The sequence below is a fragment of the Bison bison genome, unplaced genomic scaffold (assembly GCF_000754665.1).
Source record: "Bison bison bison isolate TAMUID 2011002044 unplaced genomic scaffold, Bison_UMD1.0 scf7180017864468, whole genome shotgun sequence".
NCBI classification, from domain to species: Eukaryota; Metazoa; Chordata; class Mammalia; order Artiodactyla; family Bovidae; genus Bison; species Bison bison.
In genome coordinates, this window is record NW_011495029.1 from 4,025,043 (window position 1) to 4,048,617 (window position 23,575).

Consider the following 23,575-nt stretch of genomic DNA (forward strand, 5'->3'; position numbering starts at 1 on the left):
AAGTTTCTTAGCCTCTTTAAGCCTCATTTTTTTCATTTGCAAAATCAAGATTAAATAAAGGAAAGTTATGATTATGGAATACTATATAGTAAAACAGTATATGCTGCTGCTGCTGCTGTTGCTAAGTTGCTTTAGTCGTGTCCGACTCTGTGCGACCCCATGGACGGCAGCCCACCAGGCTCCCCTGTCCCTGGGATTCTCCAGGCAAGAACACTGGAGTGGGTTGCCATTTCCTTCTCCAGTGCATGAAAGTGAAAAGTGAAAGTGAAGTCGCTCAGGTTGTCTACTTGAAAGTTACACAGTCGTGTCCGACTCCTAGCGACCCCATGGACTGCAGTCTACCAGGCTCCTCCGTCCATGGGATTTTCCAGGCAAGAGTACTGGAGTGGGGTGCCATTGCCTTCTCCGAAAACAGTGTATATTCATACTTAATATTGTTTTGACTCTTGAGTCTTGCTTACCCTTAATCTAGTTATTTAATTCCCCTGCATATTTCTCCTCTTTGTTTTCACTGGCTGCCACTGTCTTAGTTCATCTACAAGCTGGCCTTCCGGAACAACTTCTAGCTCATCTCCCTTGTAGCATTTGTACCATTACACTGGGCTTCCCTGGCTCAGATGGTAAAGAATCTGCCTGCAGTGCAGGAGACCCAGGTTTGATTCCTCAGTTGGGAAGATCCTCTGCAGAAGGAAATGGCTACCCACTCTAGTATTCTTGCCTGGAGCATCTCATGGGCAGAGGAGCTTGGTGGGCTCCAGTCCATGGGGTCGCAAAGAGTCAGAGGTAACTGAGGGACTAAGTGCACACACACACCATCACACTGTCACTCTACTTAACTGACTAAAAAGCAGTAGGGAACTTCCCTGGAGGTTCAGTAATTGAGACTCTGCACTTCCATTGCAAGGGGTGCAGGTTCAATCCTTGGTCAGGAAGTAAGATCCCACATGCCATAGCATGTGGCCAAAAAAAAAAAGCACTAAGAAACATATCATTTCTTTTCAAAATCTCTTTCCCCTCCCTAGGATTTCTGGATGTTTCCAGCTTGCTTTATTTAAGGTTCTGCCATCTGGCCCTAAATAATCTTATCTTCCTCAATGAGTACTTGCTCAGCATTTTGAGGGGCCCTCTGGATATTCTAAGAATAGGATATGACCAAGCCTCAAGAGGCATATAATTTAATAATAGGAGTAACAGAAGTGTTAAATTGTGATTGGTTTGTGATAGAGGTTCAGTATTAAAAGTCCCACAAGAGAAAGGGAATAACTTCTAACAGTGTGCCTAGGGGAGAAAGTATATTCAGGAAAGATTTCACACAGAGGCAAAATTAAAGCTAAATTTGTTTTTTGTTTTTTTTTCTTTTGAGAGTTTACTTTGTGCCAGGCACCATTATAAGTGTTTTACATCTGTTTGAATAAGGTAGGTATTGGGACTGTCCCCAGTTTGCAGGTAATGAAACAGACCATGCTGCTACTGCTGCTAAGTCGCTTCAGTTGTGTCCGACTCTGTGCTGCCCCAGAGACGGCAGCCCACCAGGCTCCCCCGTCCCTGGGATTCTCCAGGCAAGAACACTGGAGTGGCTTGCCATTTCCTTCTCCAGTGCATGAAAGTGAAAAGTGAAAGTGAAGTCGCTCAGGTTGTCTACTTGAAAGTTACACAGTCGTGTCCGGCTCCTAGCGACCCCATGGACTGCAGTCTACCAGGCTCCTCCGTCCATGGGATTTTCCAGGCAAGAGTACTGGAGTGGGTTGCCATTGCCTTCTCTGAGAACATGCTTAGACCTGTGAATGTTCTTTTTGTGGATGCTGCTGCTTTTTTAAATGTCAGGCTCCTCTGTTATTTAGTATCTCACCTGTTCTCTGCCCCCTGGGGCATGATTCCTTCTATTGCCCTGTCTTTCCCTGGTCAAGTTGCCAGATTATGGTAACTCAGCCCCTTTCTCCTGCCTCATAGTCTTTTTCTTTTTCTCTTCTCAACCCATTTCTTACCACATGTGTGGCCATCTTACATGCTGTCTAATCATCTGGGGTGTAGAGGCATTCTCTGAGGCATTTCACTTTCTCTTCAATAAGAGGGATGTGCTTTCATTAATTAACACACTTAAGTGGTCATAGTCTCAAACAGGAAGACAAACAGCATATTGCCTGCAAATCTCTGAAATAGTGTCTTCCGTGTCTATTACCTGTTGGGTATTGAGATCAACTAGTGTTTCCAGTGATCCATCGAAAACTCCCTCCACAGACTGCCAAGACAGATGCCCTATTTTTACCTACTTAGTAGGGCAGGCCCTCAAAAGAACTGCCTTTAGGTTGGTCTGGCTGCATTCTTTTTGTCCTGGCAACTCCATCAGTGTTCACTTATGTTATACCTGCCAAGTATCAGTTGAGCTTCTTGCATCAAGTGCCAAAATCTTGCAGAACCTTATCCACCAAAATGTTCCCTGTCTTCCTTCAGTGCCAGCTTCATATAAACTTATGTGTTCCAATATTGTATCCTAGCCCCCAAAAGTAGAATGTGTCTAAAAACTGAGAAAATGGAAGTTTAATGTACAGTGAAAACCTCATCCTTAGTTCTCATTTTATGATGTATTTGCCAAGTGTGATGTTGCAATTTAGTTTTCCTTTACAGATGAGGAAATAGAAATAAAGGGCACTGAACTCCACAGAATCTCACTTACAGTGAGATTGAGCAATCCAACAATATTGTTGTTATTGTTTAGTCCCTAAGTCGTATCTGACTCTTTGCAACCCCATGGACTGCAGCCCACCGGGCTCCTCTGTCCATGGGGTTCCTCAGGCAAGAATACTGGAGTGGGCTGCCATTTCCTTTTCCGGGGGATCTTCCTGACCCAGGGAAGATTCTGAATCTCCCACATTGGCACCACTGAGCCACTAGGGAAGCCCAACTACAATATATTAGCCAATAATTGATTGTTTCGCCATTGTTATAAAAAAGAATAATCTTTCCTTCTTACATAAATGTTAGCTCTTCAGGCTTCATAAGAGAATGACTCATAGACATTATACTTCTAACTGTCCATTTAGGTTACTCACTTTGTATGATAAACATATTGTTACTTGGATTCTGAACTTGAAGTAGAAACTTATCAGACTAAAGAATCCAAACTCTTAAGGTTTTCTTTTTAAACATTTTTTCGAAAGGGAAATTTTATGATTGTAGCTAACGAGACCAGAGATGATTCACGTACTTAGTAGGTTAATTTACAGACACTGCTTTCCTGCAATTATTCAGAGCTATTAGAATGATAACTTTAGAAAATGACTGGCCCTTCTGGCCAAAATGTACACACGTTGTCTTATTTGCTATGTGGGTTCTTATGATTCATTTAAAATTTTCAGATAAAGCCCCATATTAACTAGGAAGAAAATAGCTAGTTTACTGTAATAATAAAGTAGGAATATTTGGGTGAACAAATTTGAGCTTTTCTATTATCTTTAAAATTTGTTCATATCAAAATAGCTTCAAAGTATTTATTTGTGGAATGTGAATCATGTAGATTTTTTTTTAAGTCTCTACTGTTGTTTTTCTAATACTTTGCTGATATTTTTCTACATAGTTGCCCTTGGACCAGAAAGAAGAAAATCTGACTCAGGAGTTATGTTGCCAACCCTCAGGGTCTCTCTTATCCAAGACATGAGGTATTTGTTATATGTGCTAGCATATGGTGATAACTTTTGAAATATTCATGGTTTTCATATAAATTGCTCAAATAACTGTGACTATGGTATTTTTTGCCTATGTATTCTGAAGAAAACATTTTTTATAATCTCATTTATTTTAATTTTGTACTGTTATGATTTTCCTGACATTAAATCCGAAGGCAAAATGCAATTGAGAAGAGTTTTTTAAATATCCCTAAATTATTTTTACATTTTCTTTTGTTCTATTTTTTCCTTCTTTAGTATCCTTAAATTCTTACTATCCCCAGATATAAACCAAAATATCTGCAAATAATAGCAAGTTACTCAGCAGAAAAATCTCTGTCACTTAGATTTCCTTTGAAGGAAATGCAAATCTGAAAATTATCACATGCAATTACTGGTTTTAAAAGTGATTAGAAGGCATCAACATACCTAAAATAGATTTACTGAATGAGGAAGGCAGAAGTTTTTTCTTTTGAATATTTTGGGTCCTTTTTAGTTAACTTTTAAAATATATGGGTTTAATGTTACAACATTTATTGATGTTTATTTGATTTATCAAAGGCTTACAACTAAAAAGCATAACTCTTATGGGTAGCGTCATAATACTGCAGTGGCACATCCTGACTTCACACAAGCTGTGTGATCCCAGGCACTTTTTGTAACTTCTCTTTGTCTCAGTTTTTCTTTCTCTTGTTGCTGTTCAGTTGCCAAGTTGTGTCCAACTCTTTGTGACCCCATGGATTGCAGCATGCCAGGCTTCCCCCTGTCCCTCACCATCTCCTGGAGTTTGCCCATATTCTTTCTCTCAAAGATAAAAACAGTTGTCTAGTTCATGAGACCTAAACAAGTTAGTCCATTATACTAAAAAGTTTCAAGAAGTTCTTGGCTTATCCTAAGAGTTCAGTAAATGTTGGATTTTGTTTTCTGAATCCATATTTATATCTTAAATGCTCTTATTGCTTGATAGATGAAATGTAGTTGTCCTCATGTAGCTTATGATTCCTTTTGAGGTCAGCAAGAGATGAATAGTTCTAACTATGAGGGGAATGCACTCCCCCTCTCTTAATGGAAACATAAAACCACATGTGTTAATGCCTTGATTTCACAGTAGCCATCATTTTAAGGTGGTGATTGTTGAGAGCTTTGCAACAGTGACCTCAAGGACCAAACTTCTAAAACCTAATTAGGAGATGATCATGTTACATAAGGCTACCCTACTCCTTCCAGTTTCCTGCATATTTACTTTTATCTCCTTTATGTTGTTGGTTTTGTTTGGGGAGGGGTGTCCGGCCTTGATAAACTCCCTTCATTTGATAAAAGGCAGTCTAGCGTGCTGATTAAGAGCTCAGACTGTGGAACCAGCCCACAAGGGTTGCTGTTTTAACTCTGCCACATACTAGGCTCTGTGGCCAAAGGCAATTGCTCATATTCCCAGTTTCCTCACCTATTAAATAATAGTGTTTCTCTTAAAAATTTTGGTATAAATATTCAATGAGTTAATAAAGGTAAAGCACTCAAAATTGTCCTGGAAATAAATGTATGTTTGTGTACTCATGCATACATATACATCTATACTTACTTCTGTTTCTGTATTTATTTATATGTGTGTATGTGTACTTTTATACAATTTTTAAGACCATAAATTCATAATGATATCCCTGATTCCAGTTCTGTACCACAGGGATCATGCTAGCCTTCTCCCTTATTTATAATTTTTTTCTCAAACTATGAGAAACCTGGCTCTCATTATCTGTAATATATTCACTTATTTGTACAACCTGTAAGGTAGTTTTGAAATTGCTGCCTCACACCCCTGTAAGAAACAGAGGTACTAACTAAGCACAGTGTTTGCACAACTCAGTTTTGTCATTAACCTTTCGATACCCAGTCAAAATACTGTTTTCCAAAACTTAGGTTCCTTCTTTTTTTCTCCAGCCCCTTCAGTGTGGTCTTATTATTCATTTGTAACAGTGTTAGGTTTATTTGTTACCTTGTATTTCATTAGGGGTTCCCTTCACATCCTAGTGATTTTTGTTTGGGGTTTTGCTTAAATGTATATACAATGAAATTCATTCTTGGTGTGTAGTCCTATATGTTTTCATAAAAACACAATTGTGATGCATCACCCCCTTGTGCTACTGCTTTTGCATCAGCCCCTCTCCCAGCTTCCTACTCTGTGCAGTCACTGATATATTTCCAGGCTCTTTTCACTGAGAGAGCCTAGAAGTAGTAATACCCCAGCAATAGTGAGCACAGCTAGTGCCCACAGATTGGTTTCTGGATACCATTCTCCAATGAAAGGAACCATGGCTATCTAGAGAAGTGATTGATTCCAGGAACTGAGGAAGGGAAAATACAGAATGAACCAAGTGCATCTTTGGTAAGGGAGTGCTCAGAAAGTGTAGGATCACATAATAAAGACGAGCCAGCCTGAAAGAGCTACAAATGGCCAAAGCTGAAACAATTTGAGCAAAAAAAGTAATTTACAGTAGTAATAAAATGAATATCCAAGAGCCTTTTCCAATATAAATAGTTAAATAAGTGAATACAGTGGAACAGCTTTTTTACAGAAGCACTCCAATTAATAAATATAGAAGAATGAAGTAGAAAAATCAGTGGTTGAAGCATCTAAGCTGAAACAAGAATATTTGCAGTGTCTCAAAAGTATTTTCCCCAAGAATTTATTAATTACAAAGGAAAAAGTATTAAGTTTACAGTAGATTCCCCAGGCAAGAATACTGGAGTGGTTTGCCATTTTCTTCTCCAGGGGATCTTCCAGACCCAAGAATCAAACCCTCATCTCCTGCATTAGCAGGCAGATTCTTCACCACTAAGCCACCAGGGGAGCCCCTTTTTCATAATATATTTACTTATATCTCAGTGGGTATGTTTATTTCTGTTTCTAAGTTCTTAGGCAAGAACTTCATTGTAATCTCTAGTTGAAATCTAGATAGTTCATGTGGACCTTTTTCCTTAAAGAGAAATACCTAAGTAATATGCTAAACTTTGACAGATAAACAAAAAATACTTGTTTTCTAAAGATTAGATTACATAGATCTCAGAGTTCACACTCTATTGGCCTCGTGCCCTGCCAGTAACTCCTGTCTCCGAAATTTCTGTCTTGAGGCAAAGACATGGGCAGTTTAGAGACTTTTGAGTCCCTGTAGTTGTCAAGAGTCTTGGTACCAGATTGCTCAGCAGCTGGCATGAGTCCAGGACAGATATGTCTACAGGCTATCCCCTTTATCTTAGTATATCTGACAATTCCCCAGGACTTTCATAGATACTAGGTATCACTGTACTGTCAATAATAGAATGATTTCTTTTCTTCCAAAGAGAAAGGCTTGGGACAATAAATAATTATACAGATTATCTACATATAAAAGAGGAGTATTACCATGCCATTATCATTATTACTAATTTCTTTCCAGAGTAGCTATGCGTATATCATCTAGACATTCAAACCAACTTTTATTGTTAATGACAAAATGTAATTAATAATGAGGGGTATAGTAGAATATTACATGATTGAGGAGATTGTTAGTACTGTTATCTAAGTATAGATATTCTGAATATGTCAACAAATGAGCAGGATGTCTTAAGTATATCCTAGAAGTACTTGGTTTTCCTATAAAGATGGGAATAAATTACTTGACAGTAAACTGGATGGTCACTTTTATCTTTTTATAAATAATGTTTGCATATGTGCTTGTGAGCATCAGCTTTATTCTCCACTAAGGTTAAAATAAGCATGATTAATTTTGTTACCCTAGGAAGGAATATTTGAGGAATTTTTATGACTACAGAGTGTGGGCTTAAACTAAAATTGGCTAATTCCTTAATTTCTCGAATAAATATTCCTTAATTTCTCTAATAAAAATAATTTCTCTGGCTTTCACTGGTGGTAACAGTGAAATAAAGACCAGTTTTGGATTCGGGAAATTGGATTCAAACTTAGTTGCTTCTACTCTCAAGAATCATTAAGTTTTAGGCAACAGAAGCCTGTTCAAACTAGCTTCACGAAAAAGGAGGATTTATGGGAGGGTTTATGGGAGATATGCAAGGGTATTTCCCAGAATCCAAGCCCAAGAACTGTTGCTGGATTGGAAACAGCTTTGTCCATCTCACTGGAAGTAAATTGTCCCTGCTTTTACCTCCACTTGTGCGGGCTTCTCCTCTCCTCTGCCCCTTTCCCTCCTTTTTTGCTTTACTGTGAACATGCTCTCCCAAGCCCTGGCCTCAACACCTGTCTTATTTTAAGCGTTCAGCAAAGACTGACTCGGTTTTTCAGTGTACTAATTTCCAGTTTGTGTGAGAAAATCTGACTGACTCAACTTAGATCAGGTAGATGCTGCTTATCCATTCAGTTCTAGCTGACAGATAAGGAGCACCAGTCATGGTGGTACCTGGAGTTCTTTCTTCTGGTTCTTCTGGGTCTAAAGAGAGAGAACTTCTCCAAGAATGTGAGTATCATGAAGAAATGCTTGGTAGAAAATGGGTGGCATATAGAATAATATGTATTACCTCTGAGGTCTTGGGTGGGTCACTTAGTCTCTATGAATCTCAGTTTCCTCATCTTTGAAGTGAAATAATGATGGTCTCCCTCTCACTAGATATTGTGACAATCGGGTAAGACAGAATACATAAAAATTAGAAAGCTTTGTACCAGGGTTGGAAACAAATAAAGTAAATAAGGTATTTAAACCACACACTATATATACTTTACTGTGAATTAACAGGATCTATTTTAGAAGTAATGACTTCTAGAATATTATGCTGAATGTCATTATATATATACCTATAATAAAATTATTCCAATTAAAAATATTATGCTGAATGTCATTATATATATACCTATAATAAAATTATTCCAATTAAAAACAGATTTGAATGGTATAACTGTACAGAAAAAATTTTAAAAGATTTGAAGTTTAATAACAGCATAAATTGTTTTGAAGCATAAAATTAGATATAGACTTTTACAAAGCAACAGTTTTCTGAGCTTCTAATATACAATAGGCCTTATAGGGAACAAACAGGGATGCAAGGCTAGTAAGAAGTATTGGGCTCATCATTCTCAGGGAGCTTTTGTCAAAATGAGAAATATGTATACCAGGATAAAATGATAAAATAGTAAACAGTGCATGATAAATGCGAATTAGACTATAGAACTTCATAAATTAGATCATTGAAGGCTGTCAAGGTCAAGGAAAGCTTTCTAGAAGCAGCTGGGATTTCAGACATGAATAGAATCAAATAAGGAAGCTCAAAGAAAGTAGGTACTTCAGGTAATAAAACACAAGTCTATGAGTTAACTGCTTGGAGTAGAATTTTTTAATAGGAAAATATGTTGAGGCCAAGGCTTCATGGGCCTTGAATGCAAGCTTGAGCAATTCAGATGATATCCTGTGAGCGTTTGAAGATTCTGCAATAAAGCAATTAATTACATTAGGAAGCAGTCTTTTAGGCAAAGAAATTTCCCTAGTGCCAGTAAACAAAGGGCTTGAGAAGAGTCTGGTGGCCTCATCTCTTGACGCCCGTGCCTCCTGCCAAAAAAAAAAAAAGTGCAAACATTTTTATGAGGGGAATGCTAATAGCCACCTAAAGAAAATACGTTTCACTTTATGTATTCCAATCCTGCCCATTTTCCTTAACCATACATTGTTTTTCAAATTATTATGTCCCATTTTGACATTCTTGATCTATTATGTCTCCAGTTTAAGGCCAGCATACAACTAATTTCAGTAGATTTTACTGTGTTAGAGCAGTAAGAATATTTAGGAAAAGATTATCCAACATAAGTACTTACCAGACTTCATGTAGATTCATTTTGGGTGGATACACTTTGACAGCGTGGTATTCCTGGATCCTGTGAACTCTTATCTGGCACTGAGCTCATGGGGGGACCTTGTAAGTGCTGTGGAACGTTAAGTGGTAAATACCTGAGCATTTTCCAGTGTTGCTTTTAGTCAGCTGTTTCATCTGGGCAATGTCAGGGTTGAGGAAGAGCCAATGCTGTTTCCTAGGCTCATATTGGCTGTGCCCATGTGGGTTGTCCAGTGCCCACCACTGCTGCCACCACCATAATCAGGGTGTAAATGGGGCTTGCCTGACCCCAGTTTTCTTCATTTGTGACCACGTGTAATGGTCTTAGCCCTTTAAAGATAAATTAAGTCTGTCATAATTTCTGAAAAAAATTCTTAGAGGTGAGGTGAGGTTGGTTAACACGAAAATGTCAACAGAATTTTCTTTTATCTCCTCATTCTGATGTGTTTTTCAGCCACTTCTTTAAGCCTCTCGTGTGATGTGATAATGCTTTATTTTACATTTTGTTTATCAAGAGTGTTTGATCAGACGCATGGGAGTCTGCCCCAGACGGGAAGCTGCAGCTGCGAGCCTCCCTAGCTCTGACCCTGCTGGGGGAATAGCCACCACGAGGCTACCTAATAGGGCTGGTTTGACCTGACCAGGTGACCTTAGCAAGGGGTGGGGGGTGTGCTGAAGAAGGCTGGCCTACAACTGGGATCGAGGGGCGTGATCACACTGCAGAAATGGAACCCTCTGCCCAGGGCACACAAGAAAACCAAACCTCAGGACGAAGGAGGGAGGGACACATGCGAACACATGAGGACTCACAAGGCATCCAGACATGGAAGTGCAGTACTGGGGACCACAGGTGACCTGCAGCCGGGCACCCAGCACAGAGAGCATCATGGCAGAGCAGGTGGCTCTGAGCCAGACACAGACGTGTGGGATACTGTGGGAAGAGCTGTGCCAAAGCTATTCTTTCCATCAATCAGGGACAATATATCTTAATATGTATATATCCTCTTCAAGAGGAATATCTACCCACCATCTGGTAGCTGTTCCAGGATGGCTTCTGCCAAAAGATACCTTCATTGTGGGCTACACCGACTCCCACTTCACAGTGGCCAACATCCGCAAGCAGAGCAAGTCCACCCCAGAGAAGGAGCCCAAGCTGGAGGAGTTCTTTGCCCACAGCTCCTACATGGCCAGCCAGTATGATGACGTGGCTTCCTAGGAGCACCTCAACAGTGGCGTGAACGCTCTCCACTAGGGTCCGCAGGCCAGTGCCTCTTCTACCTGGCCTTGCTCCCCAGCGGCTACAGGACTGTCACCAAGAACATCTGTGACACCTGCGCGAGCCAGACAGAACCGTATCATCATGGGGAAGCTCTTTGGGAGGGACCTGCGTATTTCCAACCAGCTGTCCAACCACGCAGCCTCCCTGTTTTGTGAGAACTAGATCTACTGCATCGACCACTACCTGGGTAAGGAGGTAGTCCAGAACCTCATGGTGCTGAGGTTTTGTCAACAGGATCTTTAGGCCCCATTTGGAACCGTGACAACATAGCCTGCATGGAGCCTTCAAGGAGCCATTTGGCACTGAGGGCCAGTGGAGCTACCTCAGTGAATCTGGGATCATCTGGGAGGTGATGCAAAATCCCCTCCTCCAGATCCTGTGTCTGGTGGCCATGGAGAAGCCCACCTCCACCAACTCAGATAACATCCATGATGATAAGGTCAAGGTGTTGAAATGTATATCAAAGGTGCAGGTGAGCAATGTGGTCCTGAGCCAATATATGGAGAACCCCACTGAAGAAGGTGAGGCCACCAGAGGGTACCCAGAGGACCCCAGGGTGCCCCATGGGTCCACCACTGACACCTTTGCGGCTTTTATGTTCTCTGTGGGGAATGAGAGGTGGGATAGGCTGCCCTTCATACTGTGCTGCGGCAGAGCCCTGAATTAGCACAAGACCGAGGTGTGTCTGCAGTGCCTAAACATGGCTGGTGATGTCTTCTAGCAGCAATGCAAATGCAACAAACTGGTAATCCATGTGCAGCCCAAGGAGGCTGTGTATGCCAAGATGATGACCAAGGAGCCTGGCATGTTCTTCAACCCTGAGGAGTCAGAGCTGGACCTCACCTACAGTAACAGATACAAGAACGTGAAGCTCTTTGATGCATATGAGCACGCCTCATCCTGGACATCTTCAGTGGAAGCCAGATGCACTTTGTGTGCAGTGACGAGCTTCAGCAGACCGGGTACATCTTTACCCCACTGCTGCACCAGATCAATCGCAAGAATCCCCAGCCCATCCCCTACATCTGTGGTAGCCCAGGCCCCACAGAGGCCGATGAGCTGATGAAGAGAACGGGCTTCCAGTACAAAGGGACCAACAAGTGGGTGAATGCCACATGCTCTGAGCCCTGAGCACCTGGTCCCCACCCCAACCCACCTTGGCCTGTCTCTCTGTCCTTCCCACTGTCTGACCCCATTTCAGGAGGACCTTGAGACCATAACCATCAGCCTCACAATACCGGCTCCAGGCTCTGGCCACACTGTGCCATGGCTGCCTTGGGCCCAGTTACATTCTTCAACCACAAGCGCAAGAGAATCACACTGTGACCATCCCCAGCAGCCAGTGAGCCAGCTTCTGTCCACAAAACTGAGCCCCAGTGGAAGAAAGAAGAGTGGCTCTTCATCTGTCCTGGCTCTTTCCAGATGACTGGAGTTAGAGGACCATAGGGAGGGGCAGTGGTAGGCCTCAGTGGGCCATGGCTGTCAGCAGGCTCCTCAGAACTCAGGAGGAAGGCCCAGTTGCTTCTGCACCAGCCTCAGTGCTATTTGATATTCCTGGTCACCCCTGGAAGGAACTTCCAGGCTGCCCAGCACACCCCGCCACCGTCTTGGCTTCCTCAAATGTCCCCCTCGAATGTCCTCCCCACTGGAAACCAAGCAGCAGGTGGGATGCCCGACCTCAGTCCCCTGTCATTAAACCAGCAAATGGAATAAAAAAAGTGTTTGATCATATGTAGGTGCCCTGGATTGAGAGGCTAAATCTTTACATCCAGGGATTGAGAGAGAAAGAAGGAAGGAGAGAAGTAAGAATGTGTGTATTATACCATGGATGGACCTAGAGGGCATTATGCTAAGTGAAGAGAAATCCTGCATGATGTCACTTATATGTGGAATCTAAAAAAGAAAACGAATAAACAAACATAATCAGTCATAGATACAGAAAACAGGTGGCTGCTAAGAGGGCAGGGGCTTCGGGAGAGGAGAGAAATAGAGGGAGATTGAGGTACTGACTTTCAGTTAACAAAATAAATTAGTCACAGGTATGAAATGTAGTGTGGGGAATATAGACAGTAACTATGTAATATTGTTGTATGGTGACAGAAGACAGCTAGACTTATCATAGTGATCTTTTTGAAATGTATAGAAATCAAATCACTGTTGTGTAGCAGGAACTAACACAGTGTTGTGGGTCAGTTATACTGCAAAAACAAACAAGTTCATAGAAAAAGAGATCAGGTTTGTGATCACCAGAGGCCAAGGTGGGTTGGAGGGAGATCATCTGAAGGCAGTCAAAAAGTGTAAACTCTGAATTTTAAGTACTTAGTAGGGATGTAATGTGTTGTGCAACATGACAAGACAACACTGCTGTACAATGTAAATGAAAGTTGTTAACAGTAAATTGTAAAAATTCTAATCACAAGGAAAAAAACTGTCTTTAATGTATCTATAAGAAATGGTAGATGTTCACTAAACCTATTGTGATCATTATTTCATAATCTATATAAGTCAAATCATTATGTTGTGTACCTTATATGTTGTGTGTCAATTATATCTCAATAAAACTGGGCAGGGGGAAGAGATGTGTTTTACAAGGAGGGTATTCCTTTTTATGAATGCTGGAATCATCAGAATCTGCAATGATTATAACAGCTGAGATAAGTCATTCTGTACTTAAAAAAAAATCAAAGGAAAGGATCGTGGGTCACAATCACAAAGACTTTTCAGTGACTCATTGTACTGTTTCTATAATTACCCTGTCCCTTAGATTTGTCCTTCCTGCTCAATCCTTCTTTCCTCCTAGGAGGGGAATAATTTAGGAAGATTAATTCAGTCCTGCTGGGCATAGCATCAACTTCAACACAGAATACTAATTTATACATATATGTAAGTTATGACCAACCTAGATAGCATATTGAAAAGCAGAGACATTACTTTGCCAACAAAGGTTCGTCTAGTCAAGGCTCTGGTTTTTCTGTGGTCGTGTATGGATGTGAGAGTTGGACTGTGAAGAAGGCTGAGCGCCGAAGAATTGATGCTTTTGAACTGTGGTGTTAGAGAAGACTCTTGAGAGTCCCTTGGACTGCAAGGAGATCCAACCAGTCCATTCTGAAGGAGATCAGCCCTGGGATTTCTTTGGAAGGAATGATACTAAAGCTGAAACTCCAGTACTTTGGCCACCTCATGTGAAGAGTTGACTCACTGGAAAAGACTCTGATGCTGGGAGGGATTGGGGGCAGGAGGAGAAGGGGACGACAGAGGATGAGATGGCTGGATGTATCACTGACTCGATGGACGTGAGTCTGGGTGAACTCCAAGAGTTGGTGATGGACAGGGAGGCCTGGCGTGCTGCGATTCATGGGGTGGCAAAGGGTCGGACACGACTGAGCGACTGAACTGAATGTTTATTTGGAGGTTGATCATACAATTTTTTTGTGGCCACACAGTATCCTAAGTCTTTCAAATTTTTAAGAATTTTTAATTTATTAGTATAATACAGCTTTTCTTCTAATGCCATAGAAAATGGAACTTCATATTTTCCAGATGTTGTCAGAGCAATTTGAAAAATGATTCAGTGAATTAAAGTTGTAGCAGAGACTTAATTAAACTGTAGAACAATTATTTTGAGTAAGAGCATGAATATACAGCCTGTTTTATTACTTTTATTTTTCTGAGGGTCAGGGATAACTGATTGCCAGTTTATATGTATCTGCAAGCATGAAACAAGAACAAAATAAAACCTGAAAGAGTAAATGAGTGTTAAATGCTTTATCTTAGGATATTGTCTGTTTGGTCATGTTGTAATGGTAATTCTGATGTGGGACTAATTTCATGATTCAGATGGAACACTTGAAGTTTAATCAGCATAAATGGTGTGTGGCCTATTCCCTCTAAGTAGAAAATAACTTTTCTGTGCGAAGTGCTGTAATTCTTCAATTCTTTTCCAGTTCAAGGTTAGCCTTAGGATTGACATCTTTGCTGTTTTACTATTCTTTAGGCATATTCAAAACATGAGTGAGATCAAGACTGATGTCGGACGAGCTCGAGCATGGATAAGATTGTCTCTAGAAAAGAAGGTCTTGTCCCAGCATCTCAAGCAGTTGCTCTCTAACCAGCTGCTCACAAAGTAAGAGGTGGCCTCGAGGCATTTCTGTTTCTATGACCTATGCCTACAAAATAAGTTGCATAGACTGACAGGCTGCCTTCTTTAGCATGAGTTGTTCACTCCTTGCACATGCACTCTTCCTTTCTAACAGGCACATGTTTCAGAAACTCTGTGTCATGACCTCCTATTTGATTATATATGGGAGGGTACAGATTTCATAGCCAGAGGCAGATGGTGCTACCTTTTTCAGAAAAAAAAGCTAAGTAGTCCCACAGGTTGATGGTAGCATCCAAAAAGTGAAAGTGGCTCAGTTGTGTCCAGCTCTTTGCGACCCCATGGACTGTACAGTCCAAGGAATTCTCCAGGCCAGAATACTGGAATGGGTAGCCTTTCCCTTCTCCAGTGGGTCTCCCAACCCAGGGATTGAACCCAGGTTTCCCACATTGCAGGTGGATTCTTTACCAGCTGAGCCACAAGGGAAGCTTTACCAGCTGAGCCACAAGGGAAATAAAAAGATGGGTTGAATTTGTGTAAACCTTGTATCATATTGTGAAGATCACAACAAAACCAGGAGTAGCAAAAAAAATTAAAAGGTCCGTAGTAAAGAGCTTCTCTGAGAGTCTTACCAATACTTATATTTAGTAGTGTAGAGCCAGTAAACCAGTCAAGAGCATATTAGTTAATTAACTGTTTTGATTGATTCCCTTTACTCCATCAGAAACCTGGATGATAATACATATAGTAGAATTAATTTGAAAATTAAGGGCTTTGGGGTTCTCTAGAGCAAAGGCATGCAAAGGATTCAGCAGAGACCTCAAACACGAGAGTGTTGGAATCCCACCATAACCCAATTCTTTTTGTGATTTTAAATTTGTATGTATCACTGTAGAGTTAGTTATCCCTTGGAGCATTTTAGGATGACTCTTAATATCCAAAGAATGAGTTAGATAAAGAATATATGATGTGAAGTACAGCCTGTGAACCTGACCGTCTCCTCTTAAAACTGACTACACTCCCCACACCTTATCCCTGCTGATAAGTCTTCTGCCCTTTGTGGCCAGAGTACAAAGCAGAAAATGATAGTCGTTTAAAAATGTTGCTACGTAAAGGTAACTACTAAGTATCTTACATGTTTTCTACTGTACTTCCTTCTATGCATGTTCTCTTAGTTAAGATTATACTGTATTTGCAATTCAGCTTACCCTTTTTTCAGGTTAATATTATACCATAACATTTTCTATGTCATAAAGTCTCTGAAATCTGAATGCCTGTGTTCAAATACTGCCTTTACTATTCACTATTTGAATGGCCTTTTAGGCAAGATCCTTAACTTCGTTTTATCACTTTTCCTCATCTGTAAAAGGAGAATGCTAATAGACTTACCTCTCATGTGATCACGAGGATTAGATATATTAATAACTATGAAATACTTGGGAAATGCTTAAATGTAAATGCTTAATAAAAAGTTACTGTTTTAGGGAGCAGTAGTTTTTTTCTTACTCAGTTAAAATTCAATCCTTATTTGAAATGAAACATCTGAAACACAGAGTGGTTTAAATTTTCCAGAAAGATATCTTCCAAACACTATAATATGGATGATTATAACTAGTCAGTATTTTTAAAAATTTATCTTTAGTGAATGTTATGTCCTTCAGCCATGGGATGAGGAAAAAAAAAAATCCACCATAGGCTATTAATAGCAGATGTGGGGAGTAGTAGTTTTGTTATTGTTAAAATTCTTCTTAAACTTAATTTTTTTAACAAATTTTTTAAAATTTGTTTTTAGCTGCACTGAGTCTTCACTCTGCATGCTGGCTTTCTCTTGCTGCCATGAGCAGGGGACTACTCTCTAGTTGCGGTGCGTGGCCTTCTCACTGCTGTTGCTTCTCTCGTTGCAGCTTGCAGGCTCTGGAGCTCAGGCTCAGTACTTGTGGCGCCTGGGCTTAGTTGCGCCATGACATGTGAAATTTTCTCAGACCCAGGGATTGAAGCTGTGTTCCCTGCATTGGCAGATGGATTCTTACCCATTGTATCACTAGGAAAGTCCTAAACTTTATTTTAAATTAGTATACTATGATATATTGGGTTGGAAAAACCTGAATGAACTTTTTGGCCAACTCAGTGTTTTTATTTTTTACAAATAATATTCAAGTGGACATTTGTGAGTAAATCTTTGCCATTTCATATTATATCCTTAGGACTGAGTCCTTAAAATAAAATTAATAAGTCAAAGAATAATTATTTTTAATTACTTAAATATTACCAACAAATTGCTTTTCTGAAATTTTCAGATTACACTTTCTGTTATTCACTGCCACCCCCACATACACCCCCATCAGCACTGATCATTAATTTTAAATCTTTATTACTTTAATGGACAAAATGAATTCACAGGAGGTTGTTTCTTTAATTACTAAGTAGGTTAAAATATTAACGTATATACATTCATTTTTATGAATTGTCTGTTCTTTCTAGATTGAAGTTTCTACTCATCGTTTGTCTAAGAGGAAGTATTTTTTAGCGGAAGACATAAAGAAAAATACACAATACTATTACTTTGTGTTTGTCTTATCCTTTCCTAGGAAGCTTTATAAACGTTATGCTTTTCTCCGTTGTGAAGAAGAAAGAGAGCAGTTTCTTTACCATCTTCTTTCCCTCAATGCTGTGGACTATTTCTGCTTCACCAGTGTCTTCACCACTATCAGTAAGTCTGGAGAAGTGAATGTTAAGTGAAGTGCTGCTCAGATGACTAATGGAATAAGAGTTTATATTTTTAAAAGTGAGACATACCACAGTTCAGTGAGACAGACACTGTAACATCCACCCCTCCCCCAACCTTCCCTGCCCAACCCCATCTCCATTTAGCAATAAAGGTTACAGCCCAGCAGCCCCACCTCCTGAAGACACCCTCGGCTATTTGGGGAATGTCTCACCAAAGAAAACTACCATCCCTGAGGCTGTCCGTCCTACTAAAGCCAGCCAGGATCCCTGCCTGATCCCTGGGCTGCCCCAGAACTCACTGTGGTATCAGCTGAGGACTCACAGCATCAGAGCTCAGTTTCTGCCTCAGCCCACCCTTTCTTCCTCACATGTTGAACCCAGAAGCAGCATTCTTCATGCTGATTTCTGACTCAGAGTCTGCTTACCAAAAAACCCATCCTGCAGTAGGAAATGGGGTTGATGTGAAGAGGAATGTTTTATTAAACAAACATTGCAGTGTCTTATCTGAAACACATAAATTCAAAGAATCAGTATATGATAATAATAAACATGTAACTGAACAGCCATGAAATTAAAAGATGCTTGCTCCTTGGAAGAAAAGCTATGACCAACCTAGACAGCATATTAAAAAGCAAAGATATTACTTTGCCAGCAAAGGTCTGTCTAGTCAAAGCTATGGTTTTTCCAGTAGTCATGTGTGAATATGAAAATTGAATTATAAAGAAAACTGAGTGCTGAAGAATTGATGCTTTAGAACTGTGGTGAAGACTCTTGAGAGTCCCTGGGACTGCAGGGAGATCAAACCAGTCAACCCTAAAGGAAATCAGTCCTGAATATTCATCTGAAGGACTGATGCTAAAGCTGAAACTCAATACTTTGGCCACCTGTTGTGAAGAACTGACTCACTGAAAAAGACCCTGGTGCTGGGAAAGATTGAAGGCAGGAGGAGAAGGGGACGACAGAGGACAAAATGGTTGGATGACATCACCAACTCGATGGACATGAGTTTGAGCAAGCTCCAGGAGTTGGTGATGGCCAGGGAAGCCTGGTGTGCTGCAGTCCATGGGGTTGCAAAGAGTTGGACAGGACTGAGCAACTGAACTAAACTGAACATCATTAAACTTTGATGATTCAGAAAGACTTCAGAATCTTGCTGAATGTTGAAGATCTTAATGACCCAGATAACCACGATGGTGTGGTCACTTACCTAGAGCAAGACATCATGGAGTGTGAAGTGGACCTTAGGAAATGTGACTACAAACAAAGCTAGTGGAGGTGATGGAATTCCAGCTGAGCTATTTCAGATCCTAAAGGATGATGCTTTGAAAGTGCTGCATTCAATATGCCAGCAAATTCGAAAATTCTGTAGCAGCCACAGGACTGGAAAAGGTCCATTTTCATTCCAACCCCAAAGAATAGCAGTGCCAAAGAATGTTCAAACTACCATACAGTTGCACTCATTTTGAATACTAGTAAGGTTATGCTCAAAACCCTTCAAGCTTGACTTCAGCAGTACGTGAACTGCGAATTTCTAGATGTACAAGCTGGGTTTAGAAAAGGCAGAGGAACCAGAGATCAAATTGCCAATATCCGCTGGATCATAGAGAAAGCAAGGGAATTAAAAAAAAAAAAATCTGCTTCATTGACTACACTAAAGCCTTTGTGTGGCTCACAACAAACTGTGGAAAATACTTCAAGAAATGGTAATACCACACTACCTTACTTGTCTCCTGAGAAACCTGTATGTGGCTTAAGAAGCAATTAGAAACTTACATGGAACAACTGACTGATTTAAAATTAGGAAAGAAGTAAGACAAGGTTGTAAATTGTCACCCTGTTTATGTAACTTCTATAACTTCTTATATAGCAGTTAATGCCTGACTGGATGAATTGTAAGCTGGAATCAAGATTGCCAGGAGAAATATCAACAAACTCAGATATGCAGATGATACCACTCTAATGGCAGAAAGTAAAGTTAATCTAAAGAGCCTCTTGATGAACGCGAAAGAGGAGAGTGAAGAAGCTGGCATAAAACTCAACATTCAAAAAACTAAAATCATGGCATCTAGTCCCATTACTTCATGGCAAATAGAAGGGGGGAAAGTGGAAGCAGTGACAGATTTTATTTTCTTGGGTCCAAAATCACCTCACTGAGGACAGTGAATATAGCCATGAAATTAAAGTGCTTGCTCCATGGAAGGAGAGCTGTGACAAACCTAGACAACGTATTCAAAAGCAGAGACATCACTTTGCTGACAAAGGTCCGTATACTCAAAGCTGTGGTTTTTCCAGTAGTCATGTATAGATGTGAGAGTTGGACCGTAAAGAAGGCTGAGCACCAAGGAACTGATGCTTTCAAATTGTGGTGTTAAGAAGACTCTTGAGAGTTCCTTGGACTGCAAGGAGATCATACCAGTCACTATAAGGAAATCGGCCTTGAATATTCACTGCAAGGACTAATGCTGAAGTTGAAGCTCCAATACTTTGTCCACTTGATGGAGAGTCAACTCATTGAAAAAGACCCTGATGCTGGGAAAGATTGACGTCAAGAGCAAAATGAGAATATGGTGGTTAAATAGACTCTGAATGCTAATGGACATGAATTTGAGCAAACTCTGGGAGATAGTGAAGGACAGGAAAACCTGACATGCTACGGTCCATGGGGGTCAAAAAGAGTCAGACACAGCTTAGCCGCTGAACAACAACAAGAGGGAGGAAATACTGATTGAAGATGTGTTTTTGATAAACTAAATTATAGTATTTATTCTGTCACATTGGTCCCCTTCCCTACTTTGGAGAATTTTTACTTGTATCAGTTAGGAATTATTTTCAGTTGCAAATATCAGAAAACAGTGGTTTAAACAAATCGGTAGTTTTGTTTTTCTTACACAGTGAGAAGTCTTGAAGTAGGCAGTCTGCAGTGCTATCACAGACCCAAGCCCTGTGACCGCTGCCAGTGTGTGCTAATCACCTCATGATCACAGGATAGCTGTTCTCAGTTTACCCTCCAGCCTGAAGAAGGAAGCAGTGCCAAGGAAGAGGGGTCAGAATCTGTGCCAGAAGAACATAGTTTTCTGAGAAATTTCAATAAATATAACCAGTATTTCACTGGGCAGAGTTGTGTAGGTTTTGGTCTTCTAAGTCTCTGGTAGAGGCAGACAAAGAAAATGGAGTTAGAATGGTTATTAGACTAACCTGTAATATCTGTCAAGATACTGTTAGTTAATTAGAAGCTAAGGTGTTATACACAATTTTGAAAGAAAAGAAATTGCAGAGGGAGTTAGGACTCCTAAGCTCCTCCCCATATCTGCAGATTTCTCTTTATCCATGTAACTCTTAAAACTAGGGAATTGAAATACTTCATGAAATAAATATTCTGAGTTTAATACTACTACTCTTTTTCTGCTTTATGAAATCATTGTTGTGTATCTGTGAGCCCTTTGCAGCCAACAGAACTGCTGACCCTAAACAAGCCTTTTTCTGCATCTTTTCTAATCCTATTAGTGAAAGAAATGAGTAGCCTCTGGCACCTAAAATAACATCTTGCACTAACCTCTTCTGCTTTCAGTTTCAAAAATCGTTTGAGTCTCATGATTACTAAGCCATGAAAATATGGCCTTTTTCTCTGACATTTTCCTTTCCTTCAGCCAAAATAAAAGGACAGAAAGGGGAGTTATTCAGCCAACAGAAAGAAAGTCCTCTATGTAAAATTAGAGAAATGAGCCATTTATCCCATTCATTTTGCTCATCTAAGAGCACACTGAAACATGAACCCCCCTTGTGAGGCAGTATCTGAGCCCCTTGTCCAGTGACTGTTTTTAATCCTGCATGTAGTTCTTTCAAAGAGGACTTTTTAATAGTTCTCTTGTGACTGGATGAAGAGAATACCAACCAAAATATTGATTCTACCCTGCTTTTAAAAAAAAAAAAAAAAGTATGGCTCTGAGGGCTAAAAATATGCTAATGTGTCTGAGCCGTCCTCATTTTTTAAAGGAAATGGAGGTGTGTGGAATGCCTAACTGTGGGTTCCACATTTGAGCAAACGATGGTGTTTGGCCAGTGACATCTAGTGGCTTGCCTTTGAAGAGCCTTCAAAGGGACGATTTCACAAATTCCTTTCCGCATCCTTATTCTCTCCCTGAGGCATCTCTTGCCCTAGAGCCCCCTTTCCAAGTTGTAGCTAATAGACTTCATATTACAACTGGAATGGAGGTGCTGTTGTCTATTACTGGCTTTGCATATAGGACTGTAACACTGGGGTGAGAAAGTTCTGGAGTGCAGTGTTGTGAAGCATTGCCCAAGAAAATCAGCAACAAGCAGATACTATGCAAGTAGTCACCAACCACTTTCCTTATATGAAACCATGCCAGTAACCATGCTCATTTGTACTCCATTTTGGAACAAAATGAATAAAAACATCAAAGCAATGAAAATACTACACAGTCACTGTCTATGTCCTCAGGTATTCTGGTGCTAATGCCTGACATTGTTTATAAAATGTAGTGCTGATGATAAGCATGCCATGTTATGGGTGTGAGAGTTGGACCATGAGAAGGCTGAGTGCTGAAGAATTGGTGCTTTCGAATTGTGGTGCTGGAAAATACTCTTTTGAGAGTCCCTTGGACTGCATGGAGATCAAATCAGTCAATCCTGAAGGGAATCAACCCTGAATATTTGTTGAAAGGACTGTTGCTGCAGCTGAAGCTCCAATACTTTGGCCACCTGATGCGAATAGCCAACTCATTGAAAAAGACCCTGGTACTGAGAAGGATTGAGGGCAAAAGGATAAGAGGGTGACAGAGGTTGAGATGGTTAGATAGTTATCACTGACTCGATGTATAAGAATTTGAGCAAACTCCAGGTAATAGTGAAGGACAGAGGAGCCTGGTGTGCTGCAGTCCATGGGGGTTGCAAAGAGTCGGACAGAGTTTAGCAACTGAACAACAACAATGCCATGTATACATAATGATGTATAAGTATGGAAACTAGTACAAGTACTGGGACTTGTGGCTTAATACCAGACCTCATCTTTCTAGACTAGAGGAGGTTATGATCTCATCCTGTTGCTTAAGTTTATATCTTGATAGATCATTAAAAAGCAAATTATCTGTGAAAGCCAACAGAATTCTGAACATATATTTGTTTTCTTCAGGAGAACTTCATTGTTATTTTGTATTAATTTCAGCATTTTTCTTTCAGTGATTCCATATAGGTCAGTGATCATTCCCATCAAAAAGCTGAGCAACGCGATCATCACGTCAAACCCTTGGATCTGTGTATCAGGAGAACTAGGAGACACGGGAGTAATGCAGATTCCCAAAAACCTCCTTGAAATGACTTTTGAAGTAGGTTCAGCTAATTGCTTTCTTAGCACAAAGTGTCATACATAGTTCTACACAACAATGCCAGTTTCAGTTTTTCATTTTTCCCCGAGTCAAATAATACAAAGGGTAATTAAGCATGCAGGATCATTTAGAAGATTATATACCTAAAGTTGTCTGCTACTGCTGCTGCTGCTAAGTCGCTTCAGTCATGTCCGACTCTGTGTGACCCCATAGATGGCAGCCCATCAGGCTCCCCCATCCCTGGGATTTTCCAGGCAAGAACACTGGAGTGGGTTGCCATTTCCTTCTCCAATGCATGAAAGTGAAAAGTGAAAGTGAAGTCGCTCAGTCGTGTTTGACTCTTAGCGACCCCATGGACTGCAGTCTACCAGGCTCCTCCGTCCATGGAATTTGCCAGGCAAGAGTACTGGAGTGGGGTGCCATTGCCTTCTCCAAAAGTTGTCTGAAACACATGAATTTGTTTTGCATTCTTACTGTTATTTTAATTGTTAAGCTGTGTATTTCTACTTGTAGTGGTGCACTCTGGGGCTTTGCCAGGTCCTTTTCCATAATTCCCAACGCGTGTTGTAAAACCTGGCACGTAGAGAACATTCAGGTGAATGCTTTCCCCACAGTGGTTCTCTTCCAAACTGTAAATTCA

At 40.5% G+C, this 23,575-nt stretch overlaps 1 protein-coding gene and 1 pseudogene across 2 annotated transcripts in view; both read left to right on the forward strand.

The window, feature by feature from the left end:
- The window catches only part of DENND5B (DENN/MADD domain containing 5B), a 221,470-nt gene that overhangs the window by 184,430 nt on the left and 13,465 nt on the right, over positions 1–23,575 (forward strand). For both annotated transcript variants that reach the window (XM_010860600.1, XM_010860601.1), the window contains 4 exons: positions 3,575–3,656; positions 14,762–14,890; positions 17,452–17,573; positions 22,790–22,935. In XM_010860600.1, coding sequence (XP_010858902.1) covers positions 3,575–3,656; positions 14,762–14,890; positions 17,452–17,573; positions 22,790–22,935 — 479 coding nt within the window. The remainder of the gene's footprint in view (positions 1–3,574; positions 3,657–14,761; positions 14,891–17,451; positions 17,574–22,789; positions 22,936–23,575) is intronic.
- LOC105003433 lies at positions 6,519–12,601 on the forward strand (annotated as a pseudogene).